Below are 23,815 nucleotides of genomic sequence, written 5' to 3'. Positions count from 1 at the left end.
ACCTTCAGGAGTACCTTTGGGAGGAGAGGCAGAGGTGGAAAGGCATACACATGAAGATTGCTCTACCTGAATGAAAGAGCATCCACTTTCCAAGCTGTGGGATGAAACCTTTTTGTGCAAAACTTTGGCAGCTGGTAGTTTAGTGGAGAAGCGAACAGATCTATGTCTGGAGTTCCCCATAACACTGTCAATTTCTGAAATACATGAGGATCCAATTTCCACTCATGGGGATCCATAATTTGTCTGCTCAACACATCTGCTAAGGAGTTCTGTGCTCCCGGCAGAAACCTTGCCTGAAGATTCAGCTGTAAACTGAGAGCAGTCTCCCACAAAATCATTGCTTGTCTGCATAGAGGATAAGAATGCGTTCCCCTTGCTTGTTGATGTACCACATGACAGTTGTGTTGTCTGTTAGAACCAACACCTGCCCTGGAAGAAGTAAATCCTTGAAAGCTATTAATGCAAATTGGACTGCTAACATCTCCTTCAAGTTGATATGTAGATGTTGAAGTCTGGCAGGCCACGTGTCTTGTACCCACTTTCCATTTAGATGAGCTCCCCAAGCTTTGTCTGAGGCATCTGTCGTTAGAATCTGCCTCGCCTCTGGTCGGGTCACAGAGAGTCCCTTGTTTAGGTGACATTCCTGAGCCCACCACAAAAACTCCTTTTGAATGCAAGGTATTATCTGAATGACAGTGTCCATATCTTGGCAGTGCTGTGTCCACACATTTTTGAGATACCATTGTAGCTTCCTCATATGCAGTTTGGCATTGGGAAGCACCAGAATACAAGATGCCATGAACCCCAAGGCTTGAAGGACTGTCCTTGCAGTCAGCCTGGACTGAAGAGACAATTGATGGAAGTAAAGAGAAAGATTCTTTTGTTTGTCCGGGGTCAAAAAGGCCATCTGGGACGCTGTATTCAGTCTCACACCCAGAAAGCACATGTCCTGAGAGGGTACTAGACTGGACTTTATTTCGTTCACAGAATACCCCAGGCATCTTAGCACTGCTATCACATACTGTAAATGATGAAGAAGTTCGTCCTTTTCTTGGGCCAGAATCAGGCAATCGTCCAAATAAGGATAGATCTGTATTCCTCTTAGCCTGAAGAAAGCTATCACTGGAGCCAGAACTTTCGTGAACACTCTGGGCGCAGTAGATAAGCCAAAGGGCAATGCAGAGAACTGATAATGAGAAGTCCCAGCCCGAAAACGCAGATACTTCCTGCAACTGAGCCTGATAGGAACATGAAGGTAAGCCTCCTTGAGATCCAGAGTCATCATCCAGTGATCTTTGCCCAGCAGAGGCAAAAGCTGTTGTAACGTCAACATTTTGAACTTGGGAATGTCCAGTTATGTGTTGAGGATAGATAAATCCAAAATTGGTCTCCACGTGCTCCCCTTCTTTGGTACTAGGAACAGGCGAGAATAAAATCCTAGGCCCACTTCTGGTAGAGGGACCGGTTGTATGGCCCCTATTTGAAGTAGCAGAGAAATTTGTTTGTGAGCCTCTAGTCTTTGCTGAGGAGGAACGTCTGGCATGCCTTTGAAAGGAGGCAAGGTATGGAAATAAAACTTGTAACCTTGGTGTATGATATCCAATACCCATCTGTCTTGAGTAATCAAACTCCAATTTTCCTTGAAGAGTGCCAACCTTCCTCCCAAAGGTGCTGCCAGGCAAGAAGAATCTGGCAGCTGAAAAGGTAGGTCATTGGGCCTGTTTACGAAAGGACTGGCCCCTGCCTTCACCCGAAGACTGTGCAGGTGAACTCCCCGTTCTAGGTCTGAAGGAACTCTGAGCTCTGCCCCTACCACGCCTAGATCTACCCCTAGACTGAGAATCATAAGAAGGATACGTCCACCCCTTAGCAGGCCAATTCCTACTAAACTCGGAGGCTGAACTTGCAAAAAATCTTTAACAGCCTGCATAGACTTAGCCTTGTCCTCCATTTTCTTCAAGACTGACTCCACAGGTGAACCAAACAACACATCAGACTGTAAAGGAGCATCCAAAATCCTTGTCTTAACATGGTCAGATAAATTCTGATCCCTCAGCCAGGCGTGCCTGCGAAGAACTGAACCAGTGGCAGCCACCCTAGACGAGGCCTGTACAGCATCAAAACCACATTGTAAAGAATGCTTACCCACCTGTTCCGAGACATGTACCAAATCTTGTAATTCTTTACACTCAATGCCTTCCGCCAGAGCATCTACCTTAGACTTCAATTGAGAAAGAAGATAGTTTTGATATTTCATCATGTGAAACTGGCAATTCAAAGCCCTCATAGCTAAGGTGGAAGAAGTATAGACTTTCTTTCCCCATCTATCCAAAGCTCTGGCCTCTTTATCTGGAGGAACCGGATTTTTTACAACAGAGGCCTTGACACCCTTAGGTCCCTGACTAACAGTTTCTGGGTCCGCCCTAGGACTCTCATAAAGATATTTATGAGCCTCAGGCACCCTGTAATACCTATCTGGTTTAACTGGAGCAGGAGGCAAAGAATCAGGATTAAGTGAAGCCTCTGCAAACACATCCTCCACAACATCCAGAACAGGTGGTATAGCCAAAGGCCTATGCTGGGGTAAAACCAAAAATTCCCTAAGCCTTTTCCTGGAATCAGAGAAGTCCTGACCTTCCCACTTAAAGTGTTCCCTCATGGAATGAAGAGTCTCTGAAAAAGAAAAATCCTCTGGAGGAGAAGCAGAAGGAGTCGAATCATCTGCATCAGAATCAGAATAAGGAGAGTACTCCTGCAAGTCTTCAGTCGAAGACTCTGAAACATCCGAAGCCTGCTCAAAACTCCCCAACTCTGGTTCCACCCTAGGCCTCTTATCAGGAGGGGGCAAAGAACCTCTAATCAAAGTAATTAAATCTTCTGCCATTTTAAGCATGTGCTTCTTGGGCACAGATCCTGAAGAACTAGGAGTGACACCAACAGAAGCTAAACCTGGCCTGCCTCTGGGAGAAGCCTTGGAAACAGAAGGAGAGGGCCTAACCACCCTAGGAAGGGAGGGAGTACAGTAACCTGAGAAGCCCCTTCAGCCTGACCTGCCTCCTGAGAGGCCACATCCTGCAATATCAAAGTCTCCCCTGGGACTCCAGAGAAGCCTCCGGCGAACCACCGGTTCCACTGACGCCTCTAAAGAACCGGCGTCCGCACGGACGACTCTTCTTGCCTGGGTTTAGCTGCTTTGTCTTTGCGCTTCTTGAAGAAGCGGGCGTCGGAGCATCCGACGGCATATTACAATTGCACCGCTTCCCGAAGACCAACCTGGCACAATCTAACCTTCGCTTAATAGTGCGCTGATAGAACCTAGCACAAAAGCGACACCCAACAACGCCGTGCTCAGGCCCCAAACAAGGAATACACAAAGTATGATAATCCCTATGCGGTATCTGCTTCCCACAAGAAATACAGTTATTCACTTTTTCTGACATCCGGTAAACCACTGAGGCAAGAAAAACTAAAATATTTCCCAACGGGGTACTTAGCCAACTTTGACTCGGTCTGAAACTCCGAATTCGAAAAATTTCAGAACGCCGAACGGCACTTGCAACGCTGCTTCTGCATCGGACCATGCGGCAAAAAAGACTGAGGATATGACGTCGGTCATGCGCATTTGTACCCTGACGTTCTGATGTCAGTCTTAAGCGCCTTGACCGACGTCAGCCTAATACTTTGATATTCGGGCCGACCGAGGACAGCGGACTACCCAAGTGTAAGGACTGCAGCAATGTGAGATGAAGAACATCACTGAGGTTTTTCAGTCCCCCAGAAAACACTATGAGCTATTACAGAAGGAATTTCCAGAACCTTTACTCATTCTTCCAGTTCTGTCAGCTTTGTAGGTTTTGTGTGTTACTACCTATAATTTTCCTGACAATCAGCCAGCTGCCTAAAAAGGCAGACAGGATGTATAAAGTTCCTCAGACTTAAGTTTTTATACACTCTTCTCAGTCCTGACACAGCAGCTACAGCTTTAGTTAATCTTACTGCTGCTACACATTTAGTTAATTCCAAACTTACTCTTTCTGATAAGGAAGGGAAAATTACTGAGAACTATGGGAGGGGAAGGTTACTGATAATTACAGGAAAAAGTATGCTTCTGCAAGTTTGATTTTTCAGAATTCTGAATTGTCAGGCTCATATATTAAAGTTTGTTCTGACCAACTGAATATATGATGAATGTTTTATCTACAGTTTCTTCTTGTGAGGAAAAATCTGTTTTAAATAATCTGGCTTCTACTATTGTACAAGTCCCTACTCATTGATTACAGTGTGTGTATCACTCAGTTGACACTTCTTCCCAGGCTATGGCCACTGGTACTGTTTTGATGGGGTGTGCCTGGCCGATTTCTCAGAACTTCCCAGATGATAAAAATGAGATTTTAAAATCTCCGTTGGGTAGAGATTTCATTTTTGGCCATTGTGCTGCAAAGAAAATCAAAAAAGTGTGATGCAGAGAGTAAGTTGACACAGAGAAATCTCAGCCCTTACCTTCCAAATTTTCTAGTGCATTCTCTAACTGCCTCAATTAGTTTTGGCAAAAAACAAAATAAGTATTCTCAATAAAATGCAGGTAAACAGATGTTTAAGAAGATATAATGGGGGGGGGGTTCCAAAAAGAATTCCGTAATAAACCCCCAAACCAAGAATGGCCCAACTAGTCAGAATGACTCTTTAGGGGACCTTGCAATTCCACCCCCACCCCCCGGCAACTCCATTTCCCTTCAGGAAAGTCTGAATCTCCACTCTTCTGTTCGGCAAAATAAAGTTTTAGACAAATGGATTCTGAAGATCATTCATCAAGGTTACAGATTGGTCTTGATTCCCTTTAAGCACTGGTTTACTAAGAACATCCAGCAGGGAGTAATGCAACAAGAAAGCCTGCTACTAGAAAATCATATATTAGTAAATGGAAAAGGTTTTATAGTTGGTGTCAGCAACAAAAACCAGCACCCATTCAGGGCTAGTTGTTTGCTATTTGTACAATACTTGTGCAAAGTTACTATCCTACAGCATTTCTTATTTCTCCATTAAGGTTCATTTATTGGCCATTTCAGCATGTCTGCCCATGAAGCCTCCTCTTTCAATACATTCTCATGTCAAATGTTTTGAAAGGGTTTTGCATAAGAGGCCTCCAAGAAAACCAGTGGCTTCTCCTTGAGTTCTTAAATTTAGTGTTTGAAAAGCTAACACTTGCTCCATTTAAACCAACTAATCTGGCCACCTTGAGGTTCTTAACATGAAAAATGGTTACCGATAGCTCTGACCTCTGCAAGAAAGGTATCAGAGCTGCAAGCTGTTATGGTGCATCAGCCCTAGCTATTTTTCCACAGAGGCAGGGTTTCTTTGAGAATTAATCCTCCTGTTATGTCTAAGGTGGCATCCAAGTTTACTTTAAGCCAAACTATCTCCCCATTTTCTTTCCTGAACCTAAAAAAATTAGAGAGAAAGAATATTCCATACATTGGACGTCCACAGGCAAGTTGGGTACTATCTTGACAGAACTAAATCTTTCAGATGTTTGGCTCAGTTGTTCATTTCTTGTGAAGATAAGAAGGGCCAGCCTATGTTAAAACAAGACTATATCCAAATGGTTGTCTATGGCTCTTTCCATTTTGTTAAACTCACCACAGCAAAACTATTCTAGGCAGGGTCAAGGCCCACTCTACCAGGACCATGGCTTCATCTATGGCTTTTTGGAAAGGATTAAATTCTAGAAGTGTTCTACATGCTGCAACTTGGTCATCAGTACATACTTTTATAAAGCATTATAAGCTTGATTCCTTCTATAGGTCTAGATCAGGCTTTGCTTGGAACTTTCTCCAGAGGCTTCTGGACGCTTCTTCTACATCCCAAATGTATTAAACTAGGGTAATCTATCCAAGTATTTATGGCTGCTGCAGCAATTATCAATATAATGAACATAGTATAGTTGTGCAAGTATACTTACCCTCCCTCCACCTCCCTTGTTTGGTTCGTTGTTTATGTCAGGTTGTGGATATTTATTTGTTGTTTTTGTTAGCATTGTGCTTTCAGGGCTCAGTCTCCCTAGCTCCGTTGGCATGAAAGCACTGGAGGGCTTTTTGCCCAAACATGTCTTTGTAGTTAGCTCAGCTCAAGCTGACTGATGGTTTGGCCTTGTGGTAGGTGCCCTGAATATTTGAAAATTGGTCAGCTGTTAATTTATCCTATGCAGGATATAACCCGTACAGCTAAGGCCACCGCGGCGAAGCTCAATATATGAACATAGTAATAGCTGCAAAGGCAGTACACTCTAGTCTCCCAATCCATATTTTTAGTCAAAAAAAATAATAAGCTATGGAATTAACAACAAACTGTTGTCCCAAAGGTTGACAGGAGAAAAATAACCAAGTATCCACAGCTGGACTCACTCCACTGCAGACACAACAACCAGGAGTTCCAAATCCTTCTCTGATGCTGGAAGAAACGTATACCTGCAAAGGAAATGATGCAGCTAATCACACTTTTCTCTCTCCGGTCATATGGGTACTTCTTTTAGCTAACACACGCTAACTGACTCTAAGACCTTTGCTGGGATATGGCTAAGCACTATGAAAAAGGAACTGAAGACTGATATTGCACCTTTTAATTCAGGGTTTCGCTAACTCACAAAGGCAGATTCATTGGCAGAGAAGGAATGTAAAGTGTGCCAGACAGTTATTCCAACCAAGACTAACTTGAATTGAATTTATGTCTACAGAGGAGCCACTATTGACAAGCAACGTATTAAATTCAGTATTTTGTATATTTAATTTTCCCAAAGAGAGAGTGGATACAGAATGTAGAACTATTTCCTAGTGCTCATTAAGGGCCAAAAAACCCTTAATCTGCTAACAAAGGACTTGTGGACACTTTTTTTTTTTTTTTGCTTGGACTAAACCAGTGTTGTGTCACTTTCATTAATTAATGCCAGTTCAGTAATTAAATAACTTTTTTTAATGTGATAATAGTGTCTACTTTTATACAAAGTAAATCTGGTGCATGATAGCGGTTTCAAAGTTTAGCTTGACTGAAACCTAGAATAACAGGTTTGGAAATAGGGCAAGTAAGTGCGGAGTCAGTTTGTTTTTACCTACAGATAAATTCATAGCAGATATGAAAAAATATACTCCAGCCTAGTTTTTCTGACAGCAGGAGAACCAAGATGCAAAATATAACAGTAATGACATTGGTTGGTTAAGAAGCAAAGTACATGTGAGTGTAGCGAGCATGTGTGTACTACTAAGGAAGAACCAAGCAGGTATGGTGAGTTTCTGAAAACAACTGTCTGCAAGATCATGGCCTATGCAGGGCTTCAGAGAAATTAGATGAATGCAGAACTTACACCTGGACAGAAAATGAAATAGAAAAAGTAGGAGCAGTTGTGTACCGAATTGATTACTACGGGAAGCCACTGGAACTTCTACAAATGAACTGCTATAAATGGCTTTAGTGGGAAGAGGAAATGTCTTAATATATTTACCTATACATTTATTTTTAAATTTTTTTCTGTTTGGACTGCCAAAACTGTTAGTATTCTGAGTGGGTATCTTTATACCAGACTATATACTGAAGCAACTGCTTCCTTACTTGGTCCACTTTGCAGCACTGTATACACTTTAACCAGGTTACAAGTGCAGGAAGCACTTTATGAAGCTGCAGGTCACTTGAGTGTTTCATCCTTAAGTCATCTGTAAACTTAAAACATAACAAGTCTCAAGTCGCACTGCATAGTGGAGAGGGTATGGGTCCTATTTGGAATGCAGAGAAAGAGCAATTAGTATGTGAATAACATTATGATGCAGTCCTCTTTAAAGGCTGTTAGTAAAATAAAGTATTAGAATGTGGTGAAACAATTAAAGAAGCAGTACTCTGCTTGAAATATTAGAAACAAATTAAGCTAAAATGGCTGAAAAGGAAAGCAGAATTTAATGCTTGTTAAGGCAAATACAAAATGCTTAATCATTAAAAAAAAATTATGCTGGTCTTTCTAAGGTTAATGCAAAACAGGAGATATTGCCTCTCATTTATTTTATTTATTGAATTTGTTGACTGGGAAAGTCCACTGGGCCTTAGGGAGAGCCCATTTTCTGTGGAGGCCCGGGGAGAAAAGCTCCACAATATTGTATACAAAATAATTACAAAAAAAATTAAAGAATGTAGATACATGGTTAAATATATACAAAGTTACAAGTGTAAACTTGCAAATATAACAATGACATCATAAATGTATTGCAGACAAAGGCCTTAGTGTGTTAAGAGATAAAATGAGAATATGTAGGAGTGACAGTGAAAATGGCAAGGTGTATAGAAGTAAGTTGAGCAGGAAGGGAGGCTGCAGAAATGTAGGGGTAAAGAGCAAGAAGACAGGTATATTCAAGTATATGGGTAGAAGTTGAGTATTACAGAATCTGGGAGGAAAACAAGTGAAAGGAATGAGTTAGAAATACAGATAAACAGAGACAGGGAGGTAATAAACAGGACAGGAGTGGTGGAGAGTTTATAAAGATAGATCTAGATTGGGGTTCTAGAGAGGGAAATCAGGTGTTTGGTTTTATTGGTATGGTACATGAGCATAGCCAAACAAGAGAGAAAATTTTCTTTTAGGGATTTTTTGAAGGATGCAGGATTGCTGATAGTTATGAAAGATTGACAAAGACTGTTCCATAACCTGGAAACAGCAAAGGAATACAGCATTTGGCTAGTGAGAGTCTGGGTTTCTCAACAGACAACAACATTTTGTTTTCTGACCTGAGGTGGCGATTGGGGTGATATGTGGTTAGTATGGATGAGATGGAAGGGCAGCCTTCAGGTTGGAAGATTAACTTGTGAGCTGTGGTTAGTTGTAGGCAAGTAAGATGGTGGATTATTGTTAGATTATATGCTGCAAGTCTCTGTTAGCTACTGCAGAAAGTCCTGCCCAAATCAGTTTCACATTGAATGTTAAGATGAAACTCTATGGAAGTATGCCACAAAAACAGCAACCATTGCATCTGCTTGTAAGTAGTAAATCGGCTTTCCATCAAAATGTTGAAACACATCTGTGCAAGTGTTCAGAATGTTGAACTCATTTGTCAAATTTTTAAATAATTTTCTCCCATAATGTCGAACATGGCAAAACTGGAGTTCGACATTCACTATTTCCGGGAGCTTTGTGCGAAAACCCATTTGCCGTCTAGGACATAGAACGGGAATAGAGTTTCGGTATTGCAGACTCAGTAAAACAATTTCCGACATTACATAATCTTGAAATTAGCCTTTTCGCACATATGTCGGTCTAACGGATGCATTTTAGCATTTTAATGGTAAACCAGTTAATTTGTTATTAAAGTAATTAAAACACCTTTACAACACTAAAATTACATTTCTACCATCTTTACTGCACTGTTGTGTCACAGCCTGAGATGTGTATCTGCAACAGCAACTTACAATAAAAAAGTCCACAGAGAATTTCATAAAAACATACTCACAGGCTGAAGAAGGGCTTTAACAGGAAAACACACCATGTACAGAGCAAAATTTATTTATTTATTATTTATTTATTTCCAGTTTGATGATCGGGGAGGTCCACTGGGCTCAAAGAGCCCGTTTTCAGTGGAGGCCTGGGGAGAAAAGCTCCAATAATACATAGTACAAGCTCCATAATATGAAGTACAATATATAGTGGAAACAGAAACAAACTAAGCAAATGTTACATACAAAATACCAAAAACTAAAGAAAAGTTAAACAGCAGCTTGGAGAAGGATGTAAAGCACATTTTACATGTTTAGTGGCTGAGAATAGTAGTACAAGGTTAAATTAATACAGAGGTTTAAATCATCTGAGAATGATATAGAAGTAACATTAGCATGGATGAGTTCTTTATGCATGAATATTAGCAAGAGTTAAATTAATACAGAGGTTTAAATCCTCTGAGAGTGGTATAGAGGTAGCATTAGCATGAAGGCAGTACATAAGGTTAACCAACAGTGTGTAACCAAGAACAAACTTTGTGTGTTAAAGTATTTATATATTAAGCAGGTTAGGTAGGTGGAGTGCAATTGCATTCCCATTTTTGGGAGAGGTAAGAATGCAGCTGGATTTTGAAGTGTTCAGAGTTCTCAGAAATTCTTAGAGATGGAGGGAGAGAATTCCATTTTTTGGCGACGGAAAAGGATAGGAGAAGCTGACCAGCGGGATGGTGTGGTTTATAAACAGAGATTAGATTTTGGTAGGTAGATCTTAGAGTTCTGTTTGGGGTGTATAATGTTAAGATGTTTGTTAGTGCTGGGCATATAGTTGGTTTGAAAATAAGCTTGTGAGTGGTGATGAGTTGGAAGCAGTCAGTGCTTGGTACAGGTTATTTACTAAGCTCCAACTACTAAGGGATCGGCCCTAGAACATGAAATCAAGTACTGGAATGCAAGGTCCGTCTCGCAGCCTGTCACTTCTAGTTGGATGTTACAATTAATAGATAAGCCAGAACACGTGGCAGAAAATGACATTACAATCTAGAAATTGGCCAAAAAAACACAAGTGCCATCCCAATAAATAATCTTACAGTGACCTAGTAAAGCCTCACATCAAACTGGCAGGATATTTGTAACCTAGAGAACAGCTGCAATAAACATGGTGGCTGTTGGAACTATGAGTAACCCTATAGTGGCCTAGTAAAGCCTTACATCAAATATCACAATGATCAAGACAGTAATACACCATAGATCACTGTTCTTAGCTAAAGCAATTGTAACATTAAACCTTTATTATACAGTTCATGACAGCATAACACCATTTTATTTATTCATAATGGATGAGAACATTGCTGCTGTTTAGACCAGGAGGTGAATATGCTTAAAATAATCAACACTGCATGATCCAATGGTTTCAGTGTTTGTGGAAAAAAAAAGGATTACATATGTCTGCATAATTTCTACAAGATGAATAACTGCCTTCGCTAGGCATCAAGTACAAAACTAATGAAAGAAATTAACAGCCAGTGAAACTCAATTTGTCAGGAGTACTGACCACAGAGTGCTTACCAATTTTGGACAGAGGTGAAGGAGAGTGAGTTGGTAGCAGAAGAGAGGGAAACATGACTTATAAATACAGAGTTTGCTTGAATACAAGCCTTGTTACTCTGTGATTTAAATGTACAATATCTACATACATACATACACAAAACTTTAAATTAAAAAACAAATCAATCAACCTAAACTAAGCAGTACTAAGTAGTACTGAAGACCACACTGCTAAAAGGAGTCAGGGTTAAAAAAAACTATAAATAAACAAGAGCTACTTTATCAGTGTGAGTACACAGTGAACAATGCCATATCTTGGTTCCTGGGAAACAGGTCTGGATCTATGGATCTATGGAAGTGTTCAGAGTGGTACAGCATTCCAGGGGTTCCCAAATATCTTGCACACATAGTTTGTTCTCTTTGGGGTGTATGGAGGTAAAATATTAATCCTATTAGACAGATCTGACCAAGGTGTGAATAAGTTGATAGCCAAGGAGCAGTCTGCAGCCAGTTAAATGAGGTTCAATCCCTTTACTGTATCACAGGCAGATAAGCGCTTTTTGACAGAAGCGGTCAACAATGGTACAGTATGTGCAAATAAAGCCAACTTTTGATTACCATGCCAATTATATCCTTGGATTTCTGAATCCTTTATTTTCTTTGCCAATGGTTCTAAGTATAATTCAAATAAAGGGGAAAGAGGAAACCCCTGCTTGGTTCTTCTTTTCAGACACAACTTTTAAGACAGAGGAACCCACCTACTTTAATTTTTGCCTCAGACCTCTCATATATCCTTCTAATTAATACTATTGTATGAGGAAATGCAAATGCTTCCCATGTCCTACTCAAAATCCTAGCTTACTCTGAAGAATGTTTTCTCTCCATGAAGACTCGCCAACAATAGCAGTATTTTCTTACATTCTACTTCCCTCTGGATCATCGTCAAATGTTTGTCACCCCTCCACAAAACTATATTGATTCATATCCATCATTTTGGCAATACATTTGGCATTTTTTTAGCCATTACAAACATTTTGTAATAATGGTTTAACAATGAACTAGGCCTATATAAATCTCAATCTGATGGGTCTTTACCTTCTTGATGTACTATAGCCATTACAGCTTTTTCAAGGATCTCAGTGCTTCCTCACATTTTAAAATACTGTTAAATAAAACATTCCAGATCTTTATCGCTTTCTTCCCTCCTAGCTTCCAGACGTCCATCAGAATAACATCCTTTTTGGCATGGTCCTTGGACCAGTCCTTTCTGGCATTTACTTTTCTGAACTCAAGGCCAATGTCAACGGTATCAAGCTGACTAAATTTGCAGATGACTATAAATTAGGAGCTGTCACTAAATCCCACACCAACACAAATATTCTCCAGGAAAGGCTGACACAGACAAACTGGTGTCAGAGCCATGGGCTAAAACTAAATGCCAAAAAATGTATAATAGTATCTTTTGGGAATTCATTCACCCCTGGTAACTATCGTACTGAAAACACACCCCTTATGGTTGACCCAGTAGTCAGGGACCTAGGGACATAGACAGTAATCTAGCCTTTGACCATCACATGTCTACAGTAGTAAGGAAATCATTCTATGTTGTGCAGCTTATAAACAAAGGCATGGTATCTAGGTCCAAGAAGGTCACCTTTCCACTTTATGCGGCATTCATCAGACCTATCACAGAGTACAGTGCCTCCTTTGGTATGTACCTAACCAAGTATATCCAACATGTGGCACATCCACAGAGGTTTCTCACTAAAAGAATACAGGGAGTATGTAAAATGTCCTGTGCAGACCGCCTCAAGGCTCTCTCCCTGTATCGTCTCCTACAGACTGTTTATTTTATTTTATTTTTATTTTTATTGAGGGGAGATCTATGCCTGGCATACAAGGCATTGTCAGACCCCACTCAGATAGACCTCATGCATATCCACAAAGCAGACAGTACCAGTATTACCAGTTTTAAAGGCTTAAACCTTGCCTGTGATACAAACAGGACCTGCTAGAGAGACAGGTATGCCTACTCCACCAGAAGTGATGGGATCAGTGCTCAAAGTTAGAGTCAGTGGAGGGAGGGTAGGATCCGAAGATGACAAGTCTATCCTTTCTCTGGGTAAACAGAAGGCTCTCTCTACAACCTCATAGGCAGAGAGCCGATTCCAACCCCTCAGAGCCAGTGCTGACACTTTGTCTCTGAAAGTCTTCCTGTTCCGAAGAGGTCAGAGCTGGACAAGTCAGGGGAACAGTTGGAGTCAAAGAATGTGGGGTTTTCAGATCCAATGAGAACATCTTGGAAAATCTTGGATCCAAGGCCTCTGAAAACACTGGTTGGAGCGGCCAAGGAGAAATAACGTGATGATGAGATGAGGGCAGGCTCACGGGTCCAATGACAGACGGAGATGGAATGACCCTCCTCTGAATCTGAGTCCTGAGAAACTTCTTCATCATCCTTTCCACACATGCCTCAGATAAGCTCCCAGAAGACCTAAAAGATGAAGTAGTAGATGGTGGCCTAGAAGATCTTTTAGGAGTCTCCTGTAGGAAGGGCGAATGGAGACGAGGAGATAGCGGATCCAAGAAGACTTCTGTCTTAATGCAGTTGGATCTGAGGAAGGTGTCTGATCTGAGGTTTTTGACACTTTAGCCAGTAGCTCAGAGGTTGGAACTGAATGGAGGGAAAGATCAGAGGTCTGTTTCCTGGACTCCCATTCTTTAGGCAGAGTCGGGCTTTCATTTGTATGTTTTACCAGAGGGGGTTTGAGGCCCAGCTGAGAAAGAAACAGCAGAAGAAGCAGCGAACCTTTTAGTACAAGCTTATTACTTCTTTCACTTAAGGCCTGGGAACTGTACTCCAAACAAATAGAACAATTCACATCTAAATTGGCAGTGTCCAGACAGTATGCGCACTCCTTGTGGGCATCCAAGATAGGGATTTTATGCCCACAAAGTACACTTTCTAGAACCTGTATGTTTGTTAACCATAACCAAAGTTAAACTAGTTCTACAAGCAAAAACAAACAAATAGAAACTTCTATTTTTTTTTTTTTTTGCAGAAGAGGGAAAATACCAACAATGGCATGCAAGAGATATCCTAAAAGTGGGTAAGTAGAGAGAAGGATACCAGCAATGGTATGAACAGAATACCCCAAAATTAGTAGAAAGGCCTAATGGGGACATAAAAGGAAAGAGAAAAAGTAAACAGAGTGGATAGAAAGGCAAATAAATACTATGCAAGAGTAAAGGAAGGAGGTGGAAGCAACTAACTAGAAAAACTTCACTAAAAAGGATAGGAGGCTCTCTCTAATCCTCCAAATGTTTGACAGCAGAAATCCACATCCGAACGATGTGACAGCAAACGAGATCTGAGGTGTATTAGAAGAGTGATGAATTATGGGTAAAGGGAGGAGATCGACAGCAGGATCCGTGAGGTGGGTAAAAGTGGCAGAATCAGATCCAAGACCCATCCGTTGAGGAATGAATGAAAATAACATCAGATCACAGAGAAAATCCCCAAAAATCATACAATAGCCTGGCTTCACAGCAGCAATCCTGGCTAAAGCTCAGTGTAATGAACTATTTTTTTAACAGAAAATATTACTATACAGCATGCATAAATCCACATTTCAAATTCTTGAGACAGAAAAGTCTCCACAAAATGTGATTATATTGCAAAACAAACAATTGAAATTAAAAATGTTTGCAAAATATAACTTACCTCTTCCTCATCATCAAATAGTCCTTTCTTTCCACTGAACAGGCCACCTGTGCCACTAAAAATAGAGAAGTCTTCATTTTCCGTCTCTGAAGGTCTGAAGAGGTCATCACTGTTATCTGTGTTTGCAAAATTGAAATAATGCTTAAAAGGCAAATATTACCAAGCTCAAAAACAAACAGATTTAAACTTAAGAGCCATCTGCTACTGATATTAAACCAGTATGGTAGAGCAATCAAAAAGGGATCCAAGTATGCAACCCACTCAACAAAAACTAGTCCATGATGTACATGACAAAGTGTATATGAAACAACGAAGGAGCTTGGATTATATTTTCATGTAAAAAAAAAAAAAAAAAAATAGTCTCAGCAGTGCATAACTACTGTTTAAAGACTACTTATGACAAACAAAAGAACCCTGCTCTAGTACTCATTCTGCAACTTAACCCTCACCACCCACATTCCTGAAGATAGCATACTCAACCTATGCAAGACTTGATTTTACAGTATCACAGATACTTTAATTAATCTAGTTAATTTTACAGATTGTATAGTACATGCCTCATAGTGATTACCTTCTGAAAATTGGAAAAAGACAAGACTGTTGCCAACTCTCTGATGTCAAAGAGGTGCATAACAAGCTTTGTTATGCATAACTTGGAGCTGTTATGTCATAATCTCATATTACAGCATACACCAGCGGCCACCACAGAAGAGCATTAACATACTAAAACAGCTTTTAAAAGATGCAAAACACTTCACTGCAATGCAAAAAAAAAAAAAAAAACTGCAGAGAAAACTAATTTTTTTAAAAGCTGTGTTATCAACATGGATGCCAAGATTAACCTCTCTAGTAAATTTCTTGATATTATTGTTCTGAACACACAATCTGATTATGATTGGAGTCCCTTGTATAATATTTTATGTTTTTGTTTATTAACTGGATATAATCACTGTGAAACAATTGTTTTGGTTTACAGGTGCCTTCTTATCTAAAGCAGAAGATGAGCTTTTAAAGGCAAATCAGTGTGTAATTCAAAGACTACTGTCTTACTAAACCCAAGTATGTGTGTACACAAGCTTGTTCCAGTCTCTTTTTGAGCATTCATTGGTCCTGGATAAGGTAGTTTATATATGCACAGTGCAATTATATGTGACATACACTCTATGCTTAAACATTTCTGTCTGAAATATAAAACAAATCATGCTTATATACCATGTTATTGCACTACATTACTGCACAATGTCTCCCAAGCCAGACTCCCATAAATTCAGTTCAATACACTAAGTATATGCACATTCATACACGTTGAACAGGTACAGAAACATTTTTGCCAGATTAGACTGTACAAAACCTTTAAAATATACACTGCATTTTCTTCATATGACAACAGTTGCAAACATGCACATCTACCAACAAAATACTTCCGGTTACTATGCAAACGCATTAAAGAAAAAGGTGCAGTTAATCTGCTTCTGCTGTCCATACTTTTAAACAAGTTTGCTGGTAAAAAGTTGAGCACTTCATGAAGTTCTTGTCCTCTAAGCCCCATAAATCACAGACTAAAATTACAACATATTTCTCTCCAGCACTAGAGTGCCATATCATATTCATGGCAGCAATATGCATCAGCCTCACCTCAGCTAGATACTGCTGCAGACCGGGAAAACTACTTTGCCTACTAAAATGTATTAAACACAGAATTACTGAAGTACCCAAACAAAATGTCCACGTGCTGAATACTTCCAATCAAATATACTTCAGAATCAATAAAACATTTCCACTTAACATTAATGTCAGCTCCAATGAAGGCAAGGAAGTAGTTCAGTATTCAAACCCTTGACACATGGAGTACAAAATCTGGCTCCATCTTTTATAAAGGGCTTCTGTAAAATGACAACCCAGCACATGCAAATGAGCTTATAATATCTCAGACACAATAACTGATCAAGCATCTGCCTACTGCAGTCCCTTAAAATTGGGTTCAGCATAGACTGTTTCACAACACCAGGATCTGGAGGCTCAATCATGACCAGCACTGGTTGAGTTTTAAGTACAATCTAGAACAGAAGCTGATATTAACAAGACATACAAATACTGCATGACAGCTGTAGGAATCAATCAGAAAAGGTTAGAAAAGATTGGGAAGAGACTGGAAAGGCAATTCACAAAGGCACATGGAGGACATCTAATGGGCCCCACATATGCAACAAAGTCTAGAAGGTTTAGCATTTTTGTATGAAAGTGTGTGCATAGGTATGCTTATACCTCAAGCAGACTTCAAATACATTTTCCTCAGGTAGATGGTAAATGCTGGAGATGTGATGGGAAAAATAGGCAATTGGAAACATGGTTATTTATTTATTTTTTTGTTAATATAGCAGAATTAAAAAAAATCCATACAGTGCACTTCATCAGAAATGTTGGACAATCAAATTATTAATTAAGGAATGAATCTTTTAAGCTGAGATACAGAATATGAATTGCACAGACATAAACTTAACCAGGTTTAATGCAATTGGCTGCCAAAAAAGAAATTACAAGAAAATGGAAATTAAAATCTAAACCAAATGTAACTGAAGCATTGAATATTGTAGAAGATATAAAAGAAGTGGAGGTGGGATCTTTAGAAAAGGGAACAAACAGATTACAAAGACATATACAGAATTTGTGGGAACAATATATACAGAAAAATATTCAGGAGGAGTGAAATTTGAGAAAAGGTAAAAATGGAGCAACTTATGTAATGTCAGAGAATTACAATTGTTAAAAAGAACGCATACATAAATCTTTCAAGAAAATGATAATATAAATGTTATGTTTTTTTCTTCTATTCAATATTGTATGTGTAAAGTTGTGTCACTTTAATGTGATGTTTAAAAAAGAAAAAAAAAATCAAATTATATTTTTTCACCTTGCTCTCAGTTTTTTTTTTCACATTTCACTCAGAAGACTACTGAATCACAAATCCCCACTGCTGCAATCTTTACTTTAGCTCAAAATTTCATCACAGCAACCAGCATATGAAAATTGCATGGTTAACTTCTCTGAAAATTGGAAACTGGATCCAAAAGTCTAAGCTGCAATGCACATCCAAATGTATTGGACGTGAAAGAAAAGACCCAGTATGCAGTTTTTCTTCTTGTCACAGCACAGACGTCATTAAAGGTATTTTATTTTCAATTAGGTAGCGAAAAGAAAAGAATGCAAATGTTAATGGACAAGATTCCATACTGCATGCCAAAGAAAAACCCTCAATGTAGATGCAGTTTTAATCACTAGAAATCAATGGCTTTAAAAGGCAACAGATACTTACATGATTGAGGCTAAGTACAGAAAACATGTTTGGGGACTTCAGTGATTCACTGGTAAGACACAGAACTGTGTGAGGTATCAATATTGATCATGTACTCAGAGGTGAGCTATTAAGACAAGCAGACATGTTACTTTTAAAAAGCACTAGACGTGTACAGCAAGTAAAGTTTACAGATTAAAGATTTGGTTAAACTGGAAACAGGAATAATAAAAGACGTGTGAAAATAATGGCAAAATGAAGGAAAAAAAGTTAAAACTGGGAATGAATGTACGGTTTTCAAAACAACATCCAAAAGAACTGACAGCTGGCAACAAAAATGCAAACCCTAGGTGTGGCCAAAGGCTTTTGAAAGCACGCCGGAGATCATTTATCAAATCTGTAGGCAGTGGAGTTCAGAATCATTTCACAAAGTTGAGATCAAGTTAAAATAAATCTGTTAAGGGCTTACTGTATGGCAGCTAACTAAGCATCGAAGTGTGTGTGAATAAGTTTACTGCCAAGAAAACAGGGTTACCATGTGTCCCTCTTTAAATGGAAGGATCCTTATTTGGCCTATTGTAACCTGTGAAAAATATGAAAAATGTCAAATGTCCTAGGACTTTACGACAAAAATTATTTCTTAAATTTCCTCTAATAGTTGCATAAAATTATAATTTTGTATTTGAAATGCCCTAATATTATGTGAAGCAGAAAATTACAACTCAGATTCTACAACAGTGAGTTTTTATTTTGGCAAAATGTGAATTCCAGTCCTATACACTATCCGTGGGTATGGTTTGTTCTGCAAAATATCATGTTGCCATAAAAATGTCGCACTTTTGGCATCTGAAAAGGTGGCAACCCTAGACAAAAAAACAAAATAAAACAGCAACGAGGAGTCTCTGAGAAAGGTGAAAACAGAAAGTTGACAATAACAAAAAAAGGAAGCCAAAGCAGTAAAGGATAACAGTGGAGCAGTGAACCATGGCAGAATCTGATCGAGAACAAGAATTACAGAGGTCGCTATTAACAATCTGTTATGAAATTCATGAAATGAAACATTTTCTGCAAAATAATTGAACAGCACATGCAAAATGCTTGGATGAGGCAGATCAGGTACTGAATGAACAATGATGCTGCAATTCAAGACATAATGAATGAAAATGTAGTTTTAAAAGCCAAACTCAAATCCATAGAAGCATGATTAGATTAGGCACTAACTAAACTCACAAAGATAAGTCACGAAGGGGAAAATATTAAAATAATAGGACTGCTTAAAACATTTGAAACTACAAATGATGCAAGGGCAATAGTGAAGTTGTTGAACCACTGGACTCTCACAAAAGAGGGGAAGATGAATAATGAAAGGGCACATTGCACAACATGTCACCCAATAAGTGAAGGTGAAAGGAAACTACATCCAGTTATTGTAAAGCTGCAAACATGCGAGTTAAAATTAAGAATCTTAGCAGCAGTGTGGCAAACTGGTAATAAGTTTATGGCCGGAAATTCCAAAGCATATGTGAATCAGGATTATTTGTTTGAGATGAGAAAAAGGAGGACATCCTTTACACCAGTGATTATGCTATGCATATGAAAGATCTAAGATGGTAAATGTATCTGGCGAGCATTAGGACCTTTTATCCATGGCCAAGCAAATACCTTTGCAGATCCGGTTGCAGTGCTGGAGTGCCTTTAAAAGCCAGTGAACCACAGAAAAAAATGTGAGAAAGAGAGTAGAGTGGAGGAGAAGCAGGAGGAGATGATAGTGCTTCAAAGTAGAAGCATTTCAGGAGAGATTTCTTCCTAATGTTTGTGAAAACAGCAATTGAAAGAAAGACTAGGGGCTGGATTCAATAAAGCCTACACTAAGTGTACACTGTTCTGAGGAACAGACAGCACAGACATACACACTTTCTTCCTCCTAATTTTAGTTTTCCTACTGATATTTTTGCTGCTTTAAATATTGACAAGGATTCATAAATGTTACCACAAAGTGCAGACTACATGTACACTTAGCGTAAACTTTCCGAGTGACTAGAAAACACAAAAATGAGAAGAATTTTATTGAATACATGTCATGTACACAGTGTAGGCTTTATTGAATCCTGAGGTAGATATTATACAGAGGGTGAGGAGGAGTGTGGACTAAAAGCAGGGAATGAAGCAAGTAAACTAAGGGACTAACAGTGATCTTGCCTCACACACTACCAAGAATACTTACAGTACAAACTGAGAAGGAAAAAGAATGAAAGCAGGGGAGAAAGTATGTGGTTAAATGAAGATGCACAACACAGCTGGAAGGTTATGGTAAGTATTTAACTTCTTTATCTGATATTGTCAGTCTTCACTTACTCTTGACTGAGGGGACAGAGTCCTCAGCCACCTTTGACCTGGGGAGGATTCACGGAAGTATATCTATGAACACCATTGCACCATGTGGGTCTCTCCACCTGGAGACCAAATTTAATTTGAAACAGATGGTGAAGGTGTGTGGAGTAACCCAAGCTGCTGCAGCACATATCATTCATAGAAGCTGAAGATTAAAACTACGGAAGTAGCCACTGCTTTCATAGCAAAAGCTTTTAAAAGGAACAGACAAATCAATTTCTTTTTGTGTTAGACAAATGAAATACAATTTAGAGCAATCTGGCTAAGGTAACCTTGTTGTATACAGATAAAAATGTAATTGTCTGTGAAGATGCAATAAATACCAGCAGTATTTACTTTTATTTGAATGGTTGGGAAGGAAGACTAGCAAATTGACTGTATAATTAACTACTGTGTGTGACATCACCTTAGGAATAAAGGAAGGGTTAATCCTTAGGGAGAGCCTCTCTCTGAAAAGAGGAACAGAGGTTTACATAATAAGGCTTGTTATTTTGGAATTCCTGTGCATAAACCAATACCACTTAAGAAATAACTTATTCCCAGGACCAAGGTTTTATAACTCCCATTTAGCAACAGGTCAGCATGGCTGCCATACAAATGCCCACAAGACCAAAACAGAGATTCGAAGGTGAGGTATGATCCTTATGAGGAAGTTTTAATAACAGAACCCCTCAAGAAAGAGCCGCGCTGGCTGGAGTAGCAGCTCCTGTTTTGAAAATGATGGCTAAAAAGTCTTGAATTTTGTCAATAGGAACTGATGAGTCAATGTCACCTTCTGAAGTCCAAAAGGTGAAATTTCTTCCACTTGCTAATGTAGTGTTTATGTGTGGATGGCTCATGGGAAGGTAAAAGAACACGACATACGGGGGAAGAAAGATTTGTCCATCTGGCAATGACTGGAACTGGGGGATCAATCTGTTGGGTTAAGGTTCAGAATGTTCGTTTGAGTCAAACTGTCTAGATGGGACAGAAGCTCTGGAGTTGGGTCCAAGGTCCATGATTTTTTTGTATCAGATAATGCAAAGAAAAAAGGGGACCACCATATTCGTCGCGACCAATAAGGAGTAATGATAATTAATTTGCTCCTCAACTGAATTGTTTTCTGTAGAACTTTAAAATTAAGGGGAAACTAAGGAAAGCATATAGAAATCCTGGGGAACAAGTGTATAAAAGAGGATCCCCTCAGTGACTCCCCTGGGGGAGTTTGGGCAGAGCAAGGTAGCTGCTGCACTTGTAGTTCAAACATGAGGCAAGAAAGCTGTAGGAAGACTGGTCCTCCTGACGAAGAAATCCTTTTTATCATGTTTCAATAGAGATGCCACTTGTGAGACAGATGATTAAACTGCTCAATTTGTCTGCTATCATAACCTGGTCGGGAGAAATTGCCCATTATCACACTCTGAGTGCTTCTCGCCAAAGGGGGGGGGGGGGGTTCAAGATTTGGTCCCTTCTTGCTTGATGACGTACCGAAGCACTGACATCTTATATGACTGAATTGCAATTGTTCCCAAAGGAAGAGTAGTCTTAAAGGTTTGCAACGGTAAAGACACTACTTTCATAGTTAGAACATTGATATGTAAATTGGCCTTCATAGGGAACAATGGAGTGTACAGCCAGATAGAATGCCTGCTCGCCTCATTGGGAGGCATCCATGGACACTATGATTTTGGCTGTGGACAGGACAAAGGAACGGCCCCAGGGAATCTGTTTTGTGTGCAACCTCCAAGCTAGATCTTTTTTGCCAAGATTAGAGGTCAGAACTGAGCTGACATAGGTTGATAAGGTATTAACCAGTGATATGCAAGTAGCCACTGAAGAATTCTCCTGTGATACTTTGTCAAGGGAAGTAGTGCATCATGATGAAGTTTACATTGTTTAAACGAAAGCGCTAACGTATTTTATTATTTTTACATTAAAACATCAAGATTTTATATTAACTTTTGTGTTTGGTGCTTGCTGCGAAGACTTGACCTGCCAGTTCGTGTTTTATCCATTGGTTTGTTTGAGTATTTTGTTTCTTTAGTATGGTAATACGCTTCCCAAAGGTCTATGGAACATATCCAATTGCCCTTTCTCAAGAACGGAAGATCAGTCTGAAGTGTAACTGTACAGAATCCCATTTGGTGACCCAACTTGTTCAGACTGTCAGAATGCTGAAATCCAAAGTTGGTCTCTAGTGCCCTGTCTTTTCCTTTTTTTCATGTTCACAGTTTTGTAACTGCATAACGACGGGGTAGGATATGATACAACCTCTGGACATAATCCCCTGTACTCAAGATTCTGTAGTTCTAGTCAGAAGTTTAAGTGTAAGGATAAGCGCCTTCCCCAAATGTCTCTAGAGGAAGGTAATCAGGCTACTGTTCAGAAGCTCTGGTATGGCTCACTAAGGAAAGAATCTCTGAAACTGTGGTTCTGCGGGCCACCTCTGCCACAAGAGTGGCACTTTCCACTGAAGTTCCACACTCTGCCCCTGGGAGAACTGTTCCTGTGTGTGTCTTGGAAAGAATCTTTGGGCTTTGAACCACATTTCTCCAGTGCCCCTCTGACTCCTGGAAAAGGGTCTTTGGGGGGAAACGTGTGTGTATGGCAGAAAGTTAATATCTTTTTGACACTTGAGTAATGCTTCTCGAACTTCTGGGCCAAAGGGAGACGAATCACAGAGACACATCCAGGCGTGTCTCCTAGTGGCAATGCCTGAACCTGATGGTCTGCAAGTGCAATGAGTGTCATGGACTACCTGGACACAGACTGTAGGGCAGATGACTGGGAAGCAACTTTTCTTTTACCTCCTCAGAGACACTCCTGCAAGGGTATCGGATGACTCTTTAACCAAGATCCCTTTGAAGTCTAGTAAAAGTGCTCAGAAATTTAAGGATCTTAAGGGAAAGGTCAATGAAGCATGAACTCGCTTCCCAAACCTATCCATCGTCTGAAACTCTCTGTTAGGTGGGTGAAGAGAGGACTTTTTAAATCCCGCACCTTTCCTGAGGTGGCTGCAACAACCATGGACTCTACAGACAGATCTTTGGTTCTTTAGGGGAAGAAAATAATTTGTCAGGATTACTGGAGATGGACTGAAAAGCAGTCAGGACCTTTCCACACCTGCTGAAAGATCAATTAAATAAGGTCATCAGCAAACAGAATCACCCAAGAAGTAGACAGTCGGGTGCTAAAGGGTAGTTGCACTGATTCCTCTGGGCTAGGGTATTTTTTTTTGGGGGGGGGGGACTTCCAATCAACCCTTTGGTTTAGTAACTCAAGGGTGTCTCCAAAGAAGACTCCTTTAGAGGGAGACTTTAGAGACCCTTCTCCTTCACTGAATACAGTATCGTCACTGACATATTTCTTCTTGGGATGAAAATGCTTTATCTGCACTTTCTCTTCTAAGGGGGCCTTGTCGG

General features: G+C 39.7%; 1 protein-coding gene across 3 annotated transcripts in view; it reads right to left on the bottom strand.

Annotated features, from left to right (window-relative positions):
* LOC122789133 (WASH complex subunit 2A-like) overlaps window positions 1-23,815 on the bottom strand; it is a 2,558,205-nt gene that overhangs the window by 1,828,141 nt on the left and 706,249 nt on the right. For all 3 annotated transcript variants that reach the window (XM_044056354.1, XM_044056357.1, XM_044056356.1), the window contains exon 12: window positions 14,732-14,847. In XM_044056354.1, the coding sequence (XP_043912289.1) occupies window positions 14,732-14,847 (116 nt within the window). The remainder of the gene's footprint in view (window positions 1-14,731; window positions 14,848-23,815) is intronic.

This window comes from Protopterus annectens, chromosome 14.part0 (assembly GCF_019279795.1).
Source record: "Protopterus annectens isolate FY-2018-M chromosome 14.part0, PAN1.0, whole genome shotgun sequence".
In the NCBI taxonomy this organism is placed as follows: Eukaryota; Metazoa; Chordata; order Ceratodontiformes; family Protopteridae; genus Protopterus; species Protopterus annectens.
Note: the sequence above shows the minus strand (reverse complement) of the source record. Positions and strands in the feature narration are given on the sequence as shown.